The sequence below is a fragment of the Alosa pseudoharengus genome, unplaced genomic scaffold (assembly GCF_046254945.1).
Source record: "Alosa pseudoharengus isolate Yale_2024_CS ecotype anadromous, Long Island Sound unplaced genomic scaffold, YU_APseudo_1.1 YU_APseudo_1.1_scf_23, whole genome shotgun sequence".
In the NCBI taxonomy this organism is placed as follows: domain Eukaryota; kingdom Metazoa; phylum Chordata; class Actinopteri; order Clupeiformes; family Clupeidae; genus Alosa; species Alosa pseudoharengus.
The window spans coordinates 32,613,847-32,635,148 of record NW_027468685.1 but is presented as its reverse complement, the minus strand read 5'-3'; the positions used below and the strand labels follow the sequence as shown (position 1 = coordinate 32,635,148).

The 21,302-nt window shown below is 38.4% G+C and overlaps 1 protein-coding gene and 1 non-coding gene across 3 annotated transcripts in view; both read right to left on the bottom strand.

The window, feature by feature from the left end:
• Window positions 1–21,302, bottom strand: part of slco2b1 (solute carrier organic anion transporter family, member 2B1) — a 250,698-nt gene that overhangs the window by 208,108 nt on the left and 21,288 nt on the right. For both annotated transcript variants that reach the window (XM_076302397.1, XM_076302396.1), the window contains exons 3-5: window positions 12,805–12,942; window positions 11,561–11,723; window positions 11,262–11,486 (exon numbers count right to left, since the gene is read on the bottom strand). In XM_076302397.1, the coding sequence (XP_076158512.1) occupies window positions 11,262–11,486; window positions 11,561–11,723; window positions 12,805–12,942 (526 nt within the window). The remainder of the gene's footprint in view (window positions 1–11,261; window positions 11,487–11,560; window positions 11,724–12,804; window positions 12,943–21,302) is intronic.
• Window positions 7,334–7,405, bottom strand: trnac-gca (transfer RNA cysteine (anticodon GCA)). Its single transcript has one exon. It is a non-coding gene; the product is annotated as a tRNA-Cys (tRNA).

The window sequence follows — 21,302 nt, the reverse complement described above, 5'->3', positions numbered from 1 at the left end:
CTACCCTTTCTAGAAACACCAAATCCAAGAACGATGGAGCGAACTACCAAGGTTGCGACGCAAGTTAGCAAACGATGCTTTCTAGAAACGACCCCCTGATCGGGTACGGCAACACACAAGGACAAAACGCAGCAGAGCTGCAGTATACCGTTTCTCCAAAGGGGGCTCCAAAACACCAATCTCAATAAAGCTGCTTAATTACGGCGAAACTCACATACAAATACTAAACTACATTTCTAACTCTGTTACACCCACCCAGAGTTTCCGCTAGAAAAAATGGTGCTGGTCAAAGTGACCGGCAGAGGTTTCGTTTTCCGGACATTTTGACGATATGCCGGTCAAATATCCTATTATCGCTTCTTAATTAGTCAAGTTGAGGAAAACTGGAGACAGGCTATGTAGCTTAAAGAATGACATAATCAGGTTGTATAGAATGCAACATGTTCATTGGCCTAACTTAAACATGCCTAACAAGATCTAGCCAGTAGGCTATAGCAAAAGTCCGCTTCGTTCGTTGTTTTAACGTTGTTTGTTGCTGCTACCCACGTTATCTCCAGTGGTTCCATTGTTTAACTTGCACAGATGTGCACACACAAGAATGAGCGCTCACACCACTACCCTAAGGCTATGCCTCTTTATTTGATAACAATAAATTATGAAATGTTTCCTATTCTGGGAAATGTTTAGTTTCTTTTTTTTTCGGTCCGCAGTTCAATGTAATTGTGCCGGAAATTATCCGCTGACCAGCAATCTCCTCGTAGAGGAGGCGTAACCCTGCAGATCATAGACAGAGAAAGGATAGGCCGACTGTATGCTTTGGGTAAAGAACACAGTTGCATGTCTAGTGTACACGGAGAATGACCGTGTCTTGCACGGCCACACCCCCCACAACTCCACTTCCAAAGTCACTGATTCTGACAGATTCGCCCAACACTTCTGCTTTTTGGTGGTGGTGGAGTTGACCGGTCATCTGAGGCTTCAGACGTTACCAATTTACTTTTAAGGCTAGTCTGCCTGGGCCTGGCCATGTTTGAACCGCCTCACTCTTTTGTTCGTTGTTTAACATGGACGTTTTAATTGTGCGCTTCCTATTTGAAATGCAGCATAGGCTATGCGTGTTGTTTAATAACTTTCAAACGGTAGAGCCTGTTCATTTAAAAACATAGCCAGATGACATATTGCTTTAATATAGGCATACATTTTAAGGCTTATTCTCAAATTCAGATTGCGTTAGGGCAGAGACTTTCTAATGTGGAGACACAACACTCAAAAAATACTCCAGAAATGCATGGGGCTAATTTGTCACGCCAATATGGCCGTTGTCTACACATATCCCACCCCTTCCTCGGCAAAACGTCGACATGTGGATACATTGAGCCAATCATATGGTGTGTTGTGAAGACATCGTGCCAATCATGTGTTGTGATCTCGCCGCATGTGTTGTGATTTCTGCTGAAATGGATGCCCAACGAGTGCCCAAAAAGCGTTGTCAAATGGCCGCCGAGTGGAGGTACTTGCCTAAAAGGACTTTGGTTAGGGCCACGGGATTATTAGCCAATTTCAATCGGACAATTTGACCGGAGAGATTTAATTTTGTCAGACATTTCATTTTTTTTTCGGCCAATGTCCGGTAATTACCGGACAACGGAAACCCTGCACCCACCTCCCCTTTTTCACCAAATTCCAGCAGCAACCAAATACTTCCAAAGGCAAAAAGTACACTACTTTCAAACACTAGACAGATGGTCACCAATTGCAGGACAGCCAACCACAAAGGTATCCAATAAGGATGAAGTGGAAGAAGAGGTGCGCAAACTCTCACACAACCAACCACTGACAGTTGGCTGCCTTATCCACCCCACAAGACCCAGTTGCACTGTGTACTAAAGTCACTAGGAAAAGAGAAGAAAACAAAACAAAAACAGAAAAATTCTCCATAAAGCTAATCAGAAAAGCTTTGAGCACATACATGTAACCATGTTACCAAACGTGTGACCTCAACTCTAACTATGTCTAATCATGAAAAACCTGAAACACTGACCTGCAGATAGCCTGCATAGACAGATGTGTGTGAACAATGTCTTGACATAGTTTGAATCAGTCTGTCAACTGGCTTGAGAATGTGACCAAATCTAGACCTCACCTGTGTGGATGTACTAGGATTTTCAGACTGTGAGACATAAGTTACTGTGTCAACATTGTTCATGTCATTAAGGGTCCTATGAGGAGTGTTTCATATTGGCATAGGCAGAAGCACAGTTTAATAACAAATAGTTAAATAATAATGTCATTAACTTTTATATTAACATTTTGGTTTGTAAATAAACATTTAACATTTAAATGATGTAAGAAATAACTGCTAATTAGTGCCAAAAAGACATTTAGTTAACTATTAACAAATATTAATACAATTTTAGTTCATAGATTGTTTTCTATTTGTTAAAACATTAACATACAGATTTTATGCAAACTACTAATATTTAATTAATGAATGAAAAAACTATTAACTTGTGGCAAATAGATATTTTAGTAACAATTAACAAATACTAGATGTACCGCAGAGCGGTACAAAATATGACCGCCGCCCAGTCCAGCACATTTTTTCCACAAAAATAAATCACGCTGAAAGGCCTATATGATTCTAACTGTCTCACTAAATTGCATTATCCACACATACTCAATTCTCACTGATATCTGCTAGACAACAAGTACCAAAACATGATTAGTTCATAGATTTCACATGTAAAATTCATTTTATACAACCCCACCTCCATCTTGCCTGTTCATAATTCTGAGAAATTCTTGAATTGTGTGCATGTGTGCATGTTCATGTTTATGTTATGTGTGTGTGTGTGTGTGTGTGTGTGTGTGTGTGTGTGTGTGTGTGTGTGTGTGTGTGCGTGTGCGTGCGTGCTTGTGTGTGTGCCTGCGTATATGCCTGTGCAAGCGTACATATGTCTACTGTGTGAGTATGTGTCATACATATGATTACTGTGAATGTGTGTGTGTGTGTATCTGTTTGTGCACATGTGTGTACATGAAATGGGTTAACATGACCCCTGGAGGCAAACATACGGAAAAAAATGGTCATCCTAGTCCCTACAGTTCTCAAGATATTCACAGAGAACTGTGTCTGCCCTACCCTCCTTTCGGGGGTCCAGTCCAGCGGGGGGGCTACAGATCAAAACGAAAAACGACGGTTCCATGCTATCCATGTGGGGTTACATGCCCACCAAGTTTTGTGTACCCCGGTCTTTCAGTGTCCCGGGAATCATTGTTGGTGTACGTCACTAAATGTACACATAAATTATTTTATTGTACGGCCCCCCATGAACGAAAGTAGACAAAACTTGGTATGCATTCGGAGGGTGTCATAATGATCCTACACTTTTAATTTCGTGCAGTTTTGACCTTGTCAGCCAGAGATATTGTGATGAAAACATAGGTGGCGCTATACATGAAATAAGTGGTAATGGGATGGGTTGACATGCCCCCTTAAGACCAACATACATAAAAAAGGTGGACCTCCTAGGCCCTACGGTTCTCGAGATATTCACAGAAAACTGTCTCCGGCCACCTACAGGCCAGTTGGTGTATAGTAACATAAATTAATTTATTGTGTGGCCCCCCATGAACGGAATTCCACAAAAAATGGCGTGCATACAGAGGGTGTCATAATGATCATACACTTCCAATTTCGTGCAGTTTTGACTATGTTAGGTCACAGATACCTTCAATTACAACACCTCATTTTTACTTTTTTGTGTTTAACTAGGTGGCGCTATACATGAAATGAGTGGTTATGGAATGGGTTGACATGGCCCCTTGAGATCAACATACAAAAAAAAAATGGTCCTCCTAAACCCTACGGTTCTCGAGATATTCACAGAAAACTGTGTCTGCCCTACCCTCCTTTCGGGGGGTCCAGTCCAGCGGGGGGGCTACAGATCAAAACGAAAAACGATGGTTCCATGCTATCCATGTGGGGTTACATGCCCACCAAGTTTCGTGTACCCCGGTCTTTCAGTGTCCCGGGACTCATTGACGGAAATTTCTTGGGAAAAAGAAAAAAAAAAAAAAAAAAAAAAATCTGACTAAACCTATATGACCGCCGCTTCGCTGCGCGGCGGTCATAATTAACAAAGGGTTAGGTAATTACTAGTTTGCTATTTATTATGGCACCTTAATATGGAGTGTTACCCAAATGCTTTACTGATGAGAAATGATGAATTATTTAGTGTTAATTAGTGTTACCCATACATTACCAGTAATACAGGAAGTAAATATACTATCTATTTATTTAAGACCATTTCGGAATAGAGACAAAAAAACATTTGATTCAACAGATACAACTTCCTAATATATAAATCAGTATAATATAAAACTTTATATATCTAAAAATATGTTCTTATTTATGAAAAGCTAGGAATACAATCAACTTTTGAAAGTAGATTTGAAAGTAAAATAATTATGACCGCCGCTAGCGAAGCTAGCGAAGCGGTCATATGATTGTCAAAGTTTTTTTTTTTTCCCCCCCCGTCATCTACTTCCTGAATTTTTGGTCAACGATACCCGGGACACCGAAACACCGGTGCACATGAAATTTGGTGGGTATGTAGCCCCACTAGACTTTTACGGAAAATTTTTGTTTCGTCCCCGGGGGCCACTCCCCCCCCGTGCTGGGCCCCCTGAACCGCAAAAAAAGCAGTTTTTCCTAAATAACTACCTGAACCGTGGCACTGAGGATGAAGCATCTTTTATGGTATGTTGGTCTCAACGGCCCACATCAACCTGGCCCATAATCACTCATTTGTGATTTGCACCCCCCCCGGTAAAAAATGAAAATGCAATATTATTCTGCTTTAATCGCCCCTATCTTCAGTTAAGATGTTCAGAACTGCACCAAATTTTATGTGTATGATTGACCTGGCATTCTCTGGGGGTATGCCAAGTTTCGTAGAATTTCATCCATGGGGGGGGTCTAAGAAAAATTAGGTTATGTGTACATTTAGTGACTGTACACTCATTGGCCTGTAGATGGCGGTGCACACATATAGGCTACAAATGACCACACACACAGCCACGCACATACTATCGGTATTAGAACGGCCGAAACATAATTATAAATTCAGTAGGATTAAAAGAAAGCCAAATATTCATCATCATCATCATGGCTGCATTTCCAGTATTGGCGATAAGTAGTCGTTTGTCCACTAGATGGCGCATCGTTGCAGTGACACGTAATTTTGTTAGAAGTTAAAAGTGGGTTGGAAAAACAATGGACGCTTCCTACAAGGACTGTAGTTTACCGCAGAGAACGTCTAATAAGGATAGGACGATGTTCACATGAAATGTAATTCCCATTTCTTCTTGAAGCCGAAATAAATCTGAGGATGTTTATCGGACATGCTTGTTTTTTTACTGCAGGTACGTTAATCTTATAATATCCATAAGGACCTAGGTACAATAATGTTACCGTTAGCGTTGGTTGAGTGATGGAGGCCAATTTGATTGATTGCATTTGTAGAAAACTATAAATGCGGTTATACCAAGCAAATTGATAGCAGCACTGTAATTGTATCTTTCGACTGTCATTTGTTGCACGTGCTACAAAAATCATTCTGTGCAATGGAAGATTTACCAACGTTACACCGGTCTGATACAGTTTTGCTTTGCCTATACATGTGTGAGACTGAGACGCCTGTTTATTTGTTTTAAGTGCGTGAAGGGTGTGAGAGGGGAATCGATGTGCTTTGATTCCAGCTTGGTAGTTGTAGTCTGTGAAATTAAAAAGCACATGTGTGTGAAGTATCCAAACAATGACACCTTAATTTCATTATGGCTGCTTTAGCAACACACCTTAAGCTACTGTGTAGTGGGTCCCATTTAGAAGTGGCTACTTTATTCACGCTTTCCTTGACTCATGGAGCTGCGTGAATTTTATTACAACTTTTCGCCACGATATGGCAGTTTAAGTCCGCTTGATACTGTAAGGCATAAGCCACTGGTTTCCAAAGGAGATTTTTTGTGTCGCCAGCATAGCCTATTGACAATTTATGTTGTAAATAGGCCTACCTTATAAGCCTACCTGTAGCTTAGGGAAGCTAACAGCTTTCTATTAGGATCTAGTTTGTTAGTTACAGTTTTGTCATAACTCCCTGATGCATTTTTGCATTTAGAATAGCCAGAGCGTGGATATCTCAATCGAAAAATTAAACAATATCGGGTGCCTATGGACTAGGCTGGGTGAACCCAGCCTGATCTGCCGCTATTTATTTTTTGATTTCTTAAAAGATTGAGCTTGGTCTGGTGAAAGCCAGACTAGCCATGGACCTGAGTTACACAATGCAAGGGAACATGAATCAGCCTATATTTGCACGAACAATAACGGACAACAGCTCTTCAACTTTGGCCCGTTAAAATGTGTATGAACAGTCTAGCGACGCATTTCATCAAGGCCCATTTGGACATGTCAGTTGTTTGCACCACTGGTTAGATGTAAAACAGCATTTCGTTTCAGACTACTGTTACTTAATTTGTGCATTAACAATAACGTTTCAGACTACTGTTACTTAATTTGTGCATTGACAATAAAGTATCACATGAACTAAAGATGACTAAAATCTTATGTAGAAGAAGAAACATTCACAAAAAATCCATCCATCCAAAAATGACCTTTGTTTTTGATAGCTGTTGAAAACGGCATGGAACTGACAGAGATGTTTTTGTTTATTAATAAATAAATAAAAATATAACATTATGCTGATACCTTTTGCTTTTCCCAAATACAATGTAGCCTACAGGTGTAAGTGACCTTTCATCAATCCAGTTGCAATGGACGAACTGTGATGAACTGCCCTACTTGTGATTGTTTAGAGATTTTAAAGGTTTTATAACAATGCTACATCTTCTTTGGCTATTCTACAACCTATTCACCTTTTCAGCACCAGTAGGCTACTTTCTGTGCAGCCGCACACACACACTCAGGCATGCCAAACAAGCATACACAAAAGTTTCAAGAGTGGGGGATGGAGTAAAAGATGGAGACAAATTGAAGTGTGATTTATTTTCGCGGAACGGATGTACAGGACTGAGCGGCGGTCATATTTTGTACCGCTATGCGGTACATCTAGTTAAGTATATATACTCTTTTGATCACGTGAGGGAAATTTGGTCTCTGCATTTATCCCAATCCGTGAATTAGTGAAACACACTGCACACAGTGAGGTGAAGCACACACTAATCCCGGCGCAGTGAGCTGCCTGCAACAACAGCAGCGCTCGGGGAGCAGTGAGGGGTTAGGTGCCTTGCTCAAGGACACTTGAGGGGTTTGAGGGGGCACCAGGATTTGAACCTGGGACCTCTTGATCTGCAGTCAAATGCTCTACCACTGAACTATAGCCCCTGCACACGTATAATGTACGTATGTATGTATAATTACATAGTAGAACAAGCCTGTGGAGAATACACACATTTACACACAAACTCTCACACACACACTCACACAGAAGAGGGTAGGGAAGGGTGGGGAACCTGAAAGTTGCACATGAAGAGCTATGAATCATTATGATATGCATACCCTTCTGCAGAATGCCAAATCTGACCAGTTTGTTTTACCAGTAAAACAAAGTCGCCTACCATTACCCTCAGGGGCCATATAAGCCACTTTAGTTTTATTCTCCTTTTTAATTTTTTTTTATAACAAAGCCAAAAATTTATCTGTGGCTCCTGCTATACAGGAACATGTAATTGATGGAAAGATGACAGAGTAGTAGTTGGAGCAGCTGAAGGCGAGGCAGTAACAGTGGCAACAAAAACTGTCCTGTTCTGTTAGTACTGTCCTGAGTTGTGTCTCGGGACAATCAAACACTGTCCCGGGACACCCACCCACCTTCCAGTGACACCCAGACACTGTCCTGTGACACCCATGACTGTCCCGTGACACCCAGCCACTGTCCTGTGACACCCATGATTGTCCTGTGACACCGAGACACTGTCTCTGGACAGTCAGACACTGTCCCGTGACACCCAGCCACTGTCCCGTGACACCAAGACACTGTCCCCTGACACCAAGACACTGTCCCCTGACACCAAGACACTGTCCCGTGACACTGACACACTGTCCTGGGACACCAAGCCACTGTACTGTTTTTTGTATGTAAATGAGTGTGTGCATGTGTGTGTTTGCTTTTGTGTATATGTGTGCTTCTCTCTGTGTGTGTGTGGTCGCTTGTGAGTGTGTGTGTTGGAGGGGTAATGGGGTGTGTGTATGTGTTCGTGTATGTGCCTTTGTGTGTTTATGTGTGTGTGTGTGTGTGTGTGCCTGCGTGCGTGCATGTGTGTCTTCGTGTGTGTGTGTGTGTTTATGTGTGTTTTTGTGTGCGTGCGTATGTGTGCGTGTGTTTATGTCTGGGTCTACATACCCACGAATGTCCCGGGGTGGCAGCGCTCATAATATCATTTGTCTGAAATTGAAAACATCGCTAGATCTCTACCCTGTTAAAAGCCAAATAAACTACTCATACAGGACATATTCAGTTGTGGAATTGTAAACACTGGACATGAAATTTCGAGCAAACTTTCTTCCATTCTACAGTTTCTTTCACTTTCTTTCATGATCCTCTTAGCTAAATAGTTTACTTATGGTGCACACCATTTTTTGTATATATGCCGTTTGACGAGGTTGACACCTGTCACCCACCTGTATGCCACATAGACAATTCAGGCCTTATAAATTGTATATTTTCTGAAAGCTGATGTTGTGAGGATGTCATTTCACCCCCATGTTGAGGGGCACAAGACTTTGTTTTCTCAGTTAAACCACCATTTTAGTCTATGGCGTATGACGTGGATGGCACCTGTTGCCACACAGACGATTATTACATTTTATTAGCTAAACAACTTGAATATTTTGACAACACACCGTTTTGGAATATGACACTATTATAGGCTATATAAATGTGTTTTTCCCCCCGAAAGCTGCTGTTTTACAGTATATCATCTCATCCCTATATTGAAGGGGCTTAATACTTTGTGTCTTTGTATTTTATTAGCTTCACCGATAGGGATCATTGTGTAGGCTATTACTGCCTTAATCACTGTGTCAAAAGGGGGCAGCTGTGGCCTACTGGTTAGCACTTCGGACCTGTAACCGGAGGGCTGCCGGTTTGAACCCCGACCAGTAGGCACGGCTGAAGTGCCCTTGAGCAAGGCACGTAACCCCTCACTGCTCCCCGAGCGCCTCTGTTGATGCAGGCAGCTCACTGCGCTGGGATTAGTGTGTGCTTCCCCTCACTGTGTGTACACTGTGTGGTGTGTGTGTTTCACTAATTCACGGATTGGGATAAATGCAGAGACCAAATTTCCCTCACGGGATCAAAAGAGTATATATACTTATACTTATATACTTATTTAGATGTATGAAGTCACTGTAATGCTGATTAAATTTCACCCTTGTATGGGTAGGCCTATTCTTTTTTCTTACTTATTACTAATCCTCACTTTGTTTTTAATATTTTCATGCTTAAGCCTATATTTTCCCAAAATTAATGGGATTGAATGTGTTTTTGCCAATATAATTTGCTTTGTCAATAACCGTTATCCTTTGTGCCACAAAGTGTTTCAGAGGCTTCTGATGTTGTTGGACAACTGTAAAACTTTTTTTTGGATATATCTTTATTGAGCTGTGTCTGATGGACTGTCAAACATCTGAGTTGGAGTGGACATTTTAGTGTTTCTTTGTCTAAACACATACACTAGATACTGTAATTAATATGTTACTTCTAAAATGGTAAAATGCTGACACTGTTTGTCCCAAACACTTTTTTTTGGATACAATTCGGGTATCACTGTGCATGTTTTTACAGGTGCATAATTATGCTATTTTAATTGCATTTGTAATCACAATTGTAATTTCAATCAATTCGGCTTCACCCACTGTGGTAAGAAGGCGGTAAAAAGAATGGACTTCAGTTTCATTAAAGGAATTTTCCGGAGCAAAAACAACCTAGGGTCTATTTTCAGACGCTAACAGGTTCAAAATGTTGTTTGAGAGCATAATTACGTTAATTGGTGGAGTTTTGAGCAAGAATGTTGTTTGTATTAGTACCAAATTGTCTTACAGGGAAAACGAATCATTGAAAGCAAATACAGTGAATCCCTTTGAACCATGCACCTGGCGTCTGATCACTCATTTTGAAGCTTTTAATGAGAGGTAATAAAAGCGTCATGACTATTCAGTGCAAAACAAGTTACACAAGAATATTTTAAGAAATTGGTGTATTTGCAACAAGAACCTTATTTATGCATATTATGTTCCATATACACGTCCATATTTCTTGCAGTGCAGACTGTGTACTACCCATCAGTAGGATTTAAAATGTTTCAGATGGGATATTTACTCATATACTGTAGACAGAAGTTTTTCCCAATATCATCTCTTCATGAGTGTTTTTGTCAGAGTTAACCATGCACTGATGTCTTGAAACAACTTTTTTTTATTATTCTACAGACATATATTAACCCAAACAATGACATTTTTAGATTAATCATTTAATTTTTGACCCTTTTGAAACAAAGCTCACATTCATATTGTAAAATTACCCAGACTCGACTATTCCAAGGACACTTCTAACAACCTAACACATCTAACACGCACTTACCATGGACTTCCCTCCTCTACTTCCTTCTTCTATCACATGCTCCTTCTATCACACTTTGACTAGTACTTATATAGTCGGCACTCTTATTCTCTAATTGACAGATGCAGTAGTACTTCCTAGCTAAGGTCTACTCTGCACTGTAGCTTGAATGTTATTCTCCTTCTGTAAGCCGCTTTATACAAAAGTGTCTGCTAAATAATGTATGTATGATGTCACCCAATGAATGTATAATGTCACCCAAACAAGCACCATAGCAACCAACTCGTTTACCATAGCAACCAGCATAGCAACCACTGCATTGATCATAGCAACCACCATCTCTACCCTAGCAACAGTCTAGTAACCATTACCATAATCTCAACCTAGCAACCACCATAGCATCCAATATGATTAACATAGTAACCAGCATAGCAATCACAATGACTAGCAACAGCCTAGCAACCACCCTAGCAATAGGCCTATCCAACTTTTTCATTCACTGGTAATTTTTTCAGGAAGTGCATCTCTAGTTTGTATTTGTCATTCTGCCTGAGCATATTAGGCATATGTAACACAATGTAGCAGTACATTTAACAAAGTGGAATTAAATGTTACTCTTACCAAGGTAAAAAGGTGAGTTTCTCTTACTGGCAAAATCATCTATATATGAAATCCCAAAGGGTTGAATTGGAACACCACCAACTCCCAATAGTAACTGGCCCAGAAGTAGTATGGGAAAAACTTCTTTATAGACAATTGCGTCTTGTTGGCTGCAGTTTTGACCTTGCCAGTCAGAATTTGAAAGGTCCTTTGTTTGGCATATTTCAGAACTGTTCTTTTTGGTGCCTAAAAATAGAAAAAGTATTTATACACGCAGTTATAAAACACTATAAAATATAGTAAAATATAGTATCACTCACTGTTCATGAATCCAGAGTATTTGTATGGACCACTAAGAAAGTGAGGTAGTGCAATGACAAAAACACCTGCACTTGCTATCATCGCCCCAATACCAATGAAACGAGGCCTGTGCACACGGCTGCCGAAGAAACTCACAAACACAATGAGAACTGTGTTCCCCACCTGGAAAAATAGAGAGTACTACACATTAGACCTTACTTTTGAAATAACATGTCTGTTTTCATGAGGGTTTGATTAATATTCTTCATGCCTGCCCACAACATTGTGCTATCAGAACTGATTTTCTGTTCTGAGGTTGTCAGGATGTGGGACCTTGCTGACCTAACCTAACCTAACCCTCTCGCCCCAAAAATCCATTAGACAGATTAATTAATTCAATGCTGCAGTCATAATTTTAACCAAAAATGAGAAAAGAGAGCACACACACCAAGTCTTCAAGTCTGGCTCCCTGCACTGGTGTAACGGAGGCAGACTGAGCTAGCGTGCTAGTTGCCCGTGTAAATCCTCACAGCCCTAACCTTAAGAACGCTTCTAACCGCTCAGTGGTTAGAGCGTTCGTCTCCCATGCCGGTGTGTGTGTCAAGGTGGCGGGTTCGAAGCCCGTGAGCGGCGAACGAACCGACCTTGTGACACTGGCTCCCAGTTATATTCAGAATTGAAGTAAAAGTGCTACGTATTGTCTATAATGGGGCCTAAATCATGGCAAATGACACCAAAAAACTCAACAAGTTGATTAAAAGAGCTGGCTCTGTAATTGGAAGTACACTTGAACCCCTAGAGTTAGTTGTTGAGAGAAGGATGTTGCAAAAGCTCCTTAACATTATGGACAACACCTCATATCCACTGAATGAACTACTGGTCAAACAACAGAGTGTTTTCAGCTGGAGGTTGCTCCAACTGCGCTGTAGCAAGGAGTGTTATAGGAAATCATTCCTGCCCACTGCCATAACTATTTACAACAACTGCCCTTTGTGCCGTGAGAGAAAATCTTATGCCGAGAGTCAATGCAGTTTACAACCTCTTTAACAGAGACTATATCCAATTGTATTTATTTTTTAACTTGTATGTATGTTTATGTGTGATATGTGTTTATATTATTTAGAGCCAAGAGTAAAACCTAAACAGCCTAGTAACACCTTTTGTACTGTAAATCATCTCTGTTTTTGAAGAATTATCTTTCTTTTGGGACACTGGAAGAAAATGACTCAATAAATCGGTCATGTAAGATCATCAAAATGCTTACCTCATTAAAAGCTGCAAAAAGTCCTGATTTCTGACTAGTAAAACCATATCTTCTCTCAATTGTGGATATTGAGGCTTTTAAGTATCCAGAGACCAGAAGCTGAGATAGTTGTAGTATTCCATGACAAAACACAAACAACTGAAAAATAATCACAACACACAAGCTTGTCAAAATAAAGTTAAAAAAAATGTCTATTCCATTTTATATGACACAGTGCCAATTTTTTGCATTTGTTGTCAGTAAATTACATGTACATAAGAACACATTTGACACACTCAAAGAACTGGCCTCTGGACATAAGCGTCTGTGGACGTCAATCATGACAATCTAAAACGCATGGTCACTGGCGAATAGTTTAAACAAATTTCGGGGTTTGTCCAGTCCATATTGGGTGTGGTTTTGTTATGAAACGTCCGGCACATGGCACAAGAAGGTGGGCCTTATGTTTCTTAATCAGTCATGGGTGTGTTTTGGGCGTAACATAATTTAAACCAATGAGAATGACATCTGTCATATATCTGTCACTTTAAACAGTGCATCGGTATTTTGATAGCGGCACATTTGAAGGAATCTGCCTGCACGCGAGACGGCATGGAACAGTTATTCCCCTAAACCATGCTTTTAATAAAACCTAGCAGAGTATGGCTAACACGCATTTGCACTCGTCTATTATTTGAACTCATTGGCAAAGTGAAACTAACTTCACCGTGGTCTCATAGTCAACGACAAAACAGTTATACACAGTTACTTTCACTATTGACTGAAAATGGGTTACCATCGAAAACATGGCCTTAAAAAAGCAACCCCCAATAATGTTCAAATGACTGAATAAAAAACCTAAGGATATTTATCCTGCAGAGGAGTTGCTGCTTACATCTCGTGGCAGTGCGTCTTCAGCTGTGCTTCAGATTTGCCTCTCGCCTCGTCTAATTACTTTTATCCATCATTACCAATTCGCAAATGACAGTGAATAACTACTCAACGTGAGATGTATTTTGTAATATTTTTAGTCTAATTATGTTTCCCATTGTAATCGTGTAATTTGTAATAGAGCCCGACCGATAAAGGATTTTGAAGGCCGATACCGATACAAATATTTGTGGATTTAAAAATCCGATATTCCGATATATCGGCCGATATATTTTTTTTTTTTTCAGAAACGCGCAACAAAACATTAACACATTTCCATAACATTAGTTATTTGTAGTTATTTATGAGTATTGACTAAAATAATATGATAATGCATTTTAAAAACAAACTTGTTTATTATAGTGCATGAAAATGCACTGTACTGTTCTTCCTAGGCAACTTCTTCTTATTACAGTGCATAGTTAGCATGCTAGTTAGCATAGTTAGTATAACTGCTAAAATTATTAGCTAAGTTAGCTAAGTAACATGGTTAACATAGTTAGCATGCTAACATTATTAGCATAGTTAGCATGTTTAGCAAAACTGCTAGAAAATGTTAGTTAAGTTAGCTAAGTAGCATGGTTAGCATGCTAGCACTGCTATAAAACATTAGCTAAGTAGCATGGTTAACAGAATTAAAAATCTTAGCATAACTGCTAGCAAACATTAGAGCCGTTCAAACTTTCAGTTATCATCAAATATCTACCTATGCACAGCCATTAAACTATTTGAATATCAACATTCATTAAACTGCTAGAAAACGTTAGCTAAGTAGCATGGTTAGCAGGTTAGCATTGCTAGCACTGCTATAAAACATTAGCTAAGTAGCATGGTTAGCATAGTTAAAAATCTTAGCATAACTGCTAGCGAACATTAGAGCCATTCCAACTTTCAGTTATCGTCAAATATCTACCTATGCACAGCCATTAAACTATTTGAATATCAACATTCATTCAACTTCCAGTCTGTCAACAACTTTTAAACTATTTACCTTCAACTTTTAAACGGTCTACTTTTAAACTATCATTAAACTATCTATTAAACTAGCTGTCTATCAACAACTTTTAAACTATCTACATTCAACTTTTAAACAGTCTACTTTTAAACTATCAACTGTTATTAAGCTATGCAACCACCATGTCTATCCTAGCATCACCGTAGTAACCATCTCTTTATTATCTGTTTTAACTATACATGATATTTTACATCACAACTTTAGCATTTTCATGCACTGGTAATTCCTTGGAATTGCATTTCTAGTTATTATTATTCCGCTTACCACTTTTTCTAGACGCAATTTCTCTTGAACAGTTTAACTTAGAAACTTCATTCAAACTTTGTAACGTAGGTCTTCAAACAGATCGGGTTGCTATGTCTTTTCAACTTTGAAACTTTTATACTTTTTAAACTATTAAAGAAAAACGTTTTAAAATTCCCCATAGACTTAACATTGCCGATTATGACATCATAATACGGCCATTAAGCAATTAGAATCCTATGGCAGGTGTTCAGGCCACCTGCAGCCTCAGGCTTTAAGCATACAATCTGGGTCAATTAAGACTACACATCCTATTCAACTGTTTCCTCTGCCCAAAACTGTTTCAAAATAAAAGTCCTCACTACAATAATCCACTGTTAAACAATGTAACCCATTAAACTACTGAACTTTTTACATTCAACTTTTAAACGGTCTACTTTTAAACTATCATTAAACTATCTATCTATTAAACTAGCTGTCTATCAACAACTTTTAAACTATCTACATTCAACTTTTAAACTATATACATTCACTAGCTGTCTATCAACAATTTTTAACTTGTCATCAACTATGTCAACACTTTTCATCAACTATGACTCCCTCCCACTGTAGCTAGTTAGCATGGTTAACAAAGTTAGCATGTTAGCATTGCTAACATTGTTAGCATTTTTAACAAAACTGCTAAAAATGATTAGCTAGGTTAGCTAAGTCATATGGTTAGCATAGTTAGCATGCTAGCATACTAGTTAGCATTTTTAGCAAAACTGCTAAAAATGATTAGCTAGGTTAGCTAAGTAACATGGTTAACATAATTAGCATGCTAGCATGTTAGTTAGCATAGTTAGCATAACTGCTAAAAATTATTAGCTAAGTTAGCTAAGTAACATGGTTAGCATAGTTAGCATGCTAGCATGTTAACATGCTAGTTAGCATTTTTAGCAAAACTGCTAAAAATGATTAGCTAAGTTAGCTAAGTAACATGGTTATCATAGTTAGCATGCTAACATAGTTAGCATGTTAGTTAGGATTTTTAGCAAAACTGCTAAAAATGATTAGCTAGGTTAACTAAGTAACATGGTTAGCATAGTTAACATGTTAGCATGCTAGTTAACATTTTTAGCAAAACTGCTAAAAATGATTAGCTAGGTTAGCTAAGTAACATGGTTAACATAGTTAGCATGCTAACATGTTAGCATGTTAGTTAGCATAGTTAACATAACTGCTAAAAATGATTAGTTAAGTTAGCTAAGTCACATGGTTAATATAGTTAGCATGTTAACATTGCTAACATAGTTAGCATGTTTAACAAAACTGCTAGAAAATGTTAGTTAAGTAGCATGGTTAGCATGTTAGCATTGCTAGCACTGCTATAAAACATTAGCTAAGTAGCATGGTTAGCAGAATTAAAAATCTTAGCATAACTGCTAGCAAACATTAGAGCCATTCTAACTTTCAGTTATCGTCAAATATCTACCTATAGCCATTAAACTATTTGAATATCAACATTCATTAAACTGTTAGAAAACGTTAGCTAAGTAGCATGGTTAGCAGGTTAGCATTGCTAGCACTGCTATAAAACATTAGCTAAGTAGCATGGTTAGCATAGTTAAAAATCTTAGCATAACTGCTAGCAAACATTAGAGCCACTCCAAATTTCAGTTATCGTCAAATATCTACCTATACACAGCCATTAAACTATTTGAATATCAACATTCATTCAACTTCCAGTCTGTCAACAACTTTTAAACTATTTACCTTCAACTTTTAAACGGTCTACTTTTAAACTATCATTAAACTATCTATTAAACTAGCTGTCTATCAACAACTTTTAAACTATCTACTGTCTATCAACAACTTTTAAACTATCTACATTCAGCTTTTAAACAGTCTACTTTTAAACTATCAACTTTTATTAAGCTATGCAACCACCATGTCTATCCTAGCATCACCGTAGTAACCATCTCTGTATTATCTGTTTTAACTATACATGATATTTTACATCACAACTTTAGCATTTTCATGCACTGGTAATTCCTTGGAATTGCATTTCTAGTTGTTAAGTCTTAGTTCAAAGTTATATTTATGAAACTTGTTGTTGTTATTGTGTTTTTGTTCAAAAAACTAAGTTTCATATCTTAAGTTTCTATTTTTATACATTTTATTTATCAGAACTTTAATATATGTCGATGTTCCTCTGTTCCACTGTGACAAATATTATTTAAAAATAAACAAGTTTGTTTTTGAAATGCATTATCATATTATTTTAGTCAATACTCATAAATAACTACAAATAACTAATGTTAGGGAAATCTGTTAATGTTTTGTTGCGCGTTTCTGAAAAAATATATATATATCGGCCGATATATCGGAATATCGGATTTTTAAATCAACAAATATTTGTATCGGTATCAGCCTTCAAAATCCTTTATCGGTCGGGCTCTATTAAGAATAGAGCATCACAGTCCCGCCCACAGGAGTTTCCGGAAGTAAGAATTCAATGCAATTTCTCCATTGACAATTCGGGTATAAGCCATAAAAACTTAACTGCACATGGTAGACTCAAAACCAGCTACGGCTGTACCAGAGGTGGGACCAAGTCACTGTTTGGCAAGTCACAAGTAAGTCCCAAGTCTTAGCAGTCAAGTCCAAATCAAGTCCCAAGTAAATACAGAGAAGGGCAAGTCGAGTCCAAGTCCAAGTCACATCAAAGCCAAGTCGAGTCCAAGTCCAAGTCCCAATCTTTTCCTGGTCCTGAACAAGTCATCAGGTACTCTTCACTTAATAATGCCATTATTAGACTATCGATCATAATTTTAACACATCAATCTAATCTACAGTATTTTTTTTATAAATACAGATTAAAATATGTTCAATGGTTCTGTCTTGAAAGCTTTTACGATATATGCATGCGCATACCTGTGAAATATACACATGAGCATACCTGAGTAATCTGTACGAAACAGATAGCTATAAGACACTCAGCACAGCAGCAAATATATATTGTTTTTCCAAATTGCAGCGTCCACTGTAAGGATGAGTAATAATTTGACTGATGGCATTTCACTGTCCTAGGCCACAGATTTGCCTGCTAAATTAGTAAATTGCTGCGGTTAAATATTTTACGTTTTTGTTAGGGCTGTCAAACGATAAAAAAAAACGAATTAATCTCATATTTTCAAATTAATTAATCTATATTAATTGCGGTTAAAAAGTAAATTCTCTCCCTAAAGACTAAGCTTCTTATATTGCCTATTAAATACAGCATAAACTGTCATGTGACTCGAGTCCACATGCCTGGGCTGTACTAAGCGATTGTGTATGCTCATATAGACGCCAAAAGTTCACGGGGCACTAACCTTGTTTTGAGATATATGTCTTTTATTCGCGATGTCTTGGATAAGTACTTCATTACCCACAATCCTGAACAATCCCACAATCCCACAGTGATGCCTCTGATTGGTGGAAAGGCCGTTAAGGTCATAGCAAAGATCCTTGATTACCAGTGTTGGGAGTAATGTGTTACAAAAGTAATGTAATTACTGTAATATATTGCTGTTTGCGGTAACGCGGTAATGTAAGGCATTACAAAAAAAAAATCGGGTAATATTTACTCGGTACAAACTTCAGTAACGCGCGTTACAATGCAGTTTAACCCAAAATTAAGCGCTTGTTTTGTTTTGATACATATTCGCAAACACCACGCGAGAACAACAGAGGAGAAAAAATCCGCGCAAAATAGTAGAATGTTATCTCCTGATACTGGTTGAATATGACTGTGGCTGCAGCAGACTCGCAGGCGGACTCTATTTGCGGGATGGACAAGCCTACGCTCATTATTTTCAGCTTGTCAGAGACAAGGCTATGAAGAACATAATAGTTAGTGCACTTTGTGTGCGAAACCGAAAGATCTCTCAGCTCGCGAAATAGCACAAGTAAATTAATGAAACATCTAAAGTAGTGCCACGCTAATCTTTTTGATTCTTGATAAAACACAAACTATGCTGTTGTGCATGTCAGCTTTGTGCTGTGAACTTAAATTGAAGAGAATAAAGGGATAGAAATGCAGAAAAATATTGTGTAGCCTGGCAGTGCCACCGCTCCCACCACGCGCATCACGCACTTTGCGTTGGGCACCAAAGGACAGAGGGGGCACCCAAATGTAACCAATGAATAGTAGCTTTACTGCAAACTGCGTTTCACTCTTCATCAATAACGTTTACAATGTCAAAATGCACTAACACGATGTTACATGGAAGTTTGATACATTTTGGGTTCTCTCAATCACCACGTAGTACTAGAATTGGTGGGTCTTCAATCATTCGTTTTCCAAGCATTTAGGCTACATGAAGCACATGATATGCTGAGTCGACTGAAACGCATTCCGTTCAGATAGCTAGGTGGATACCAGGCTCATAATTCACTTGTATTCGCAAAACGAAATGTGAAGCAACATGTCATTGCATACTTCCATTTCCAAAGCAATGAAGGTTGCTTAAAACAACTTAACATTGTGCATATTATTGTTAATATTGTGCTATCAATGTATCTCAAACAAATAAGGCTTGTAACCAAGAGCTGGCAAAAGGGCATTATGACAACGTAAAGATCAATGCTCTTAAAGTGACAGTGCACCATTTATAAGTAAAACAGCATTTCTTCAGAAATTAATGTTTAGAAATACACAGTAATGGTCTGTAAATAATAGGCCTTTTATTTTAGTTTAGGTGTTTGAGTTACCATTTAAATGTCACTCACTCAAAGCCACTCACTTAGGGCACCGAAATGGCCAGCAGGCCACCATCTTGACATGTCTTTATTAAAGGAACCGTATGTAAAAATTGTATTTCAATTAATCATAAAATTGCCCTGATATGTCACTAGACATTAAGAAATCATGTTCATTTCAAATACTTATATCACTGACAACAGTAGTCTGGCCAGGATATTGTCATTTAAAAAGTGAATTTGTAGCCCTCAACTGATGTTGATGTTGTCATGTTGTGTTTTGGCCTAATGCGCCACCCTCCACCTATCTACTAATCACAAAGTCAGTAGTGTTTCGTCATCCGGTTGCCAACTCTGCCAGTCAGAGGGGAGGGGAAGGGGATACACCGCTCTACAGTAATTTGAAAGTGATTGTAGTACCCTTTTTGGCCACAATCTTACATACGGTTCCTTTAAGCTTCGATTTACAATATAGTAGGCTCTCTATTGATTTTAATGAGTAGGCCTAGGCCTTAAAGTTACAGTATTTCTATCACAATTTACCAGACTTTGACCTTTTGTCGGTTTTTAACATTCTGACTATTATGGTTCCTTGTATTGCATTATGAGCACTGCGCCTATTGCATTCTACTGTTGCCTTAAGCCTAGCTCAGTCATTATGCTATACCACATCTCCCTCCATTGGAAGAACAAGCTGCATTGAGCGTAATAAACTGCATTTAGAATGGCAAATCCATATTTCTAGATATTTTGGTGAAAGTAACTTAAAAGTAATGCAATAGTAGTGTAATGCCTTACAATTCAGAGACAGTAATATTATAATGTAACAAATTACTTTTAAATGACAATAATAAGTAATGCATAGTACATTACGATTTTGAAGTAACTTGCCCAACACTGTTGATTACTAGCAAGATAGAGCAACGTAATTCGTTACTATGGGAGCAAAACGGGACAGTTCCGGTCTGCATAAGTGGGAGTGTCACCTTACGTCACTAAATAAACGATCTCTCTTAATAAGCAGTAAGAACAGATAAACATAATTGTGTTCACAGTATTATTGTCTATAATCATGTATGATACCAATGAATCATTCTTTAGGACATCAAAGAAATTACACTTCTCCGTTTAAAATGTTACCTTAGCTAAGAGGCTAGCTAGCCTGCTAACTACCGGACAGTAACTGGCAGCAGCATGGTCTGATATTAAGTTATTTTATTACAAATCCGAACACTAAAAAATTACACTTTTAGGCTTGAAATGATCCCAAACACTTACAGATTATGACAAAATTTCCAAAAAATCCTCAACAAATCCAGAAAGACATAATGACCAATTTATTGGTAAAATTCCACAAGTCTCCATTGACATTAGTGCAGCGAGGGTTTACTCTGGTCTGCATAAAGGGGGATTTCCCCCCCTCCCCCTTGCAATAATCAAACGCTGAAATTGTCGAAAGTTTGCGCCTCTCGCTCCGCTTTAACCCTCTCTGGTCATAGTTTGAAACTTTATCAGCGAAAATTATTGACAAAGATGGCGGAGTCTTTTACTGCCTATGGCAAAATTCTTAATGTGAATAAAAACTTTCTAGACGAACATTGGTACT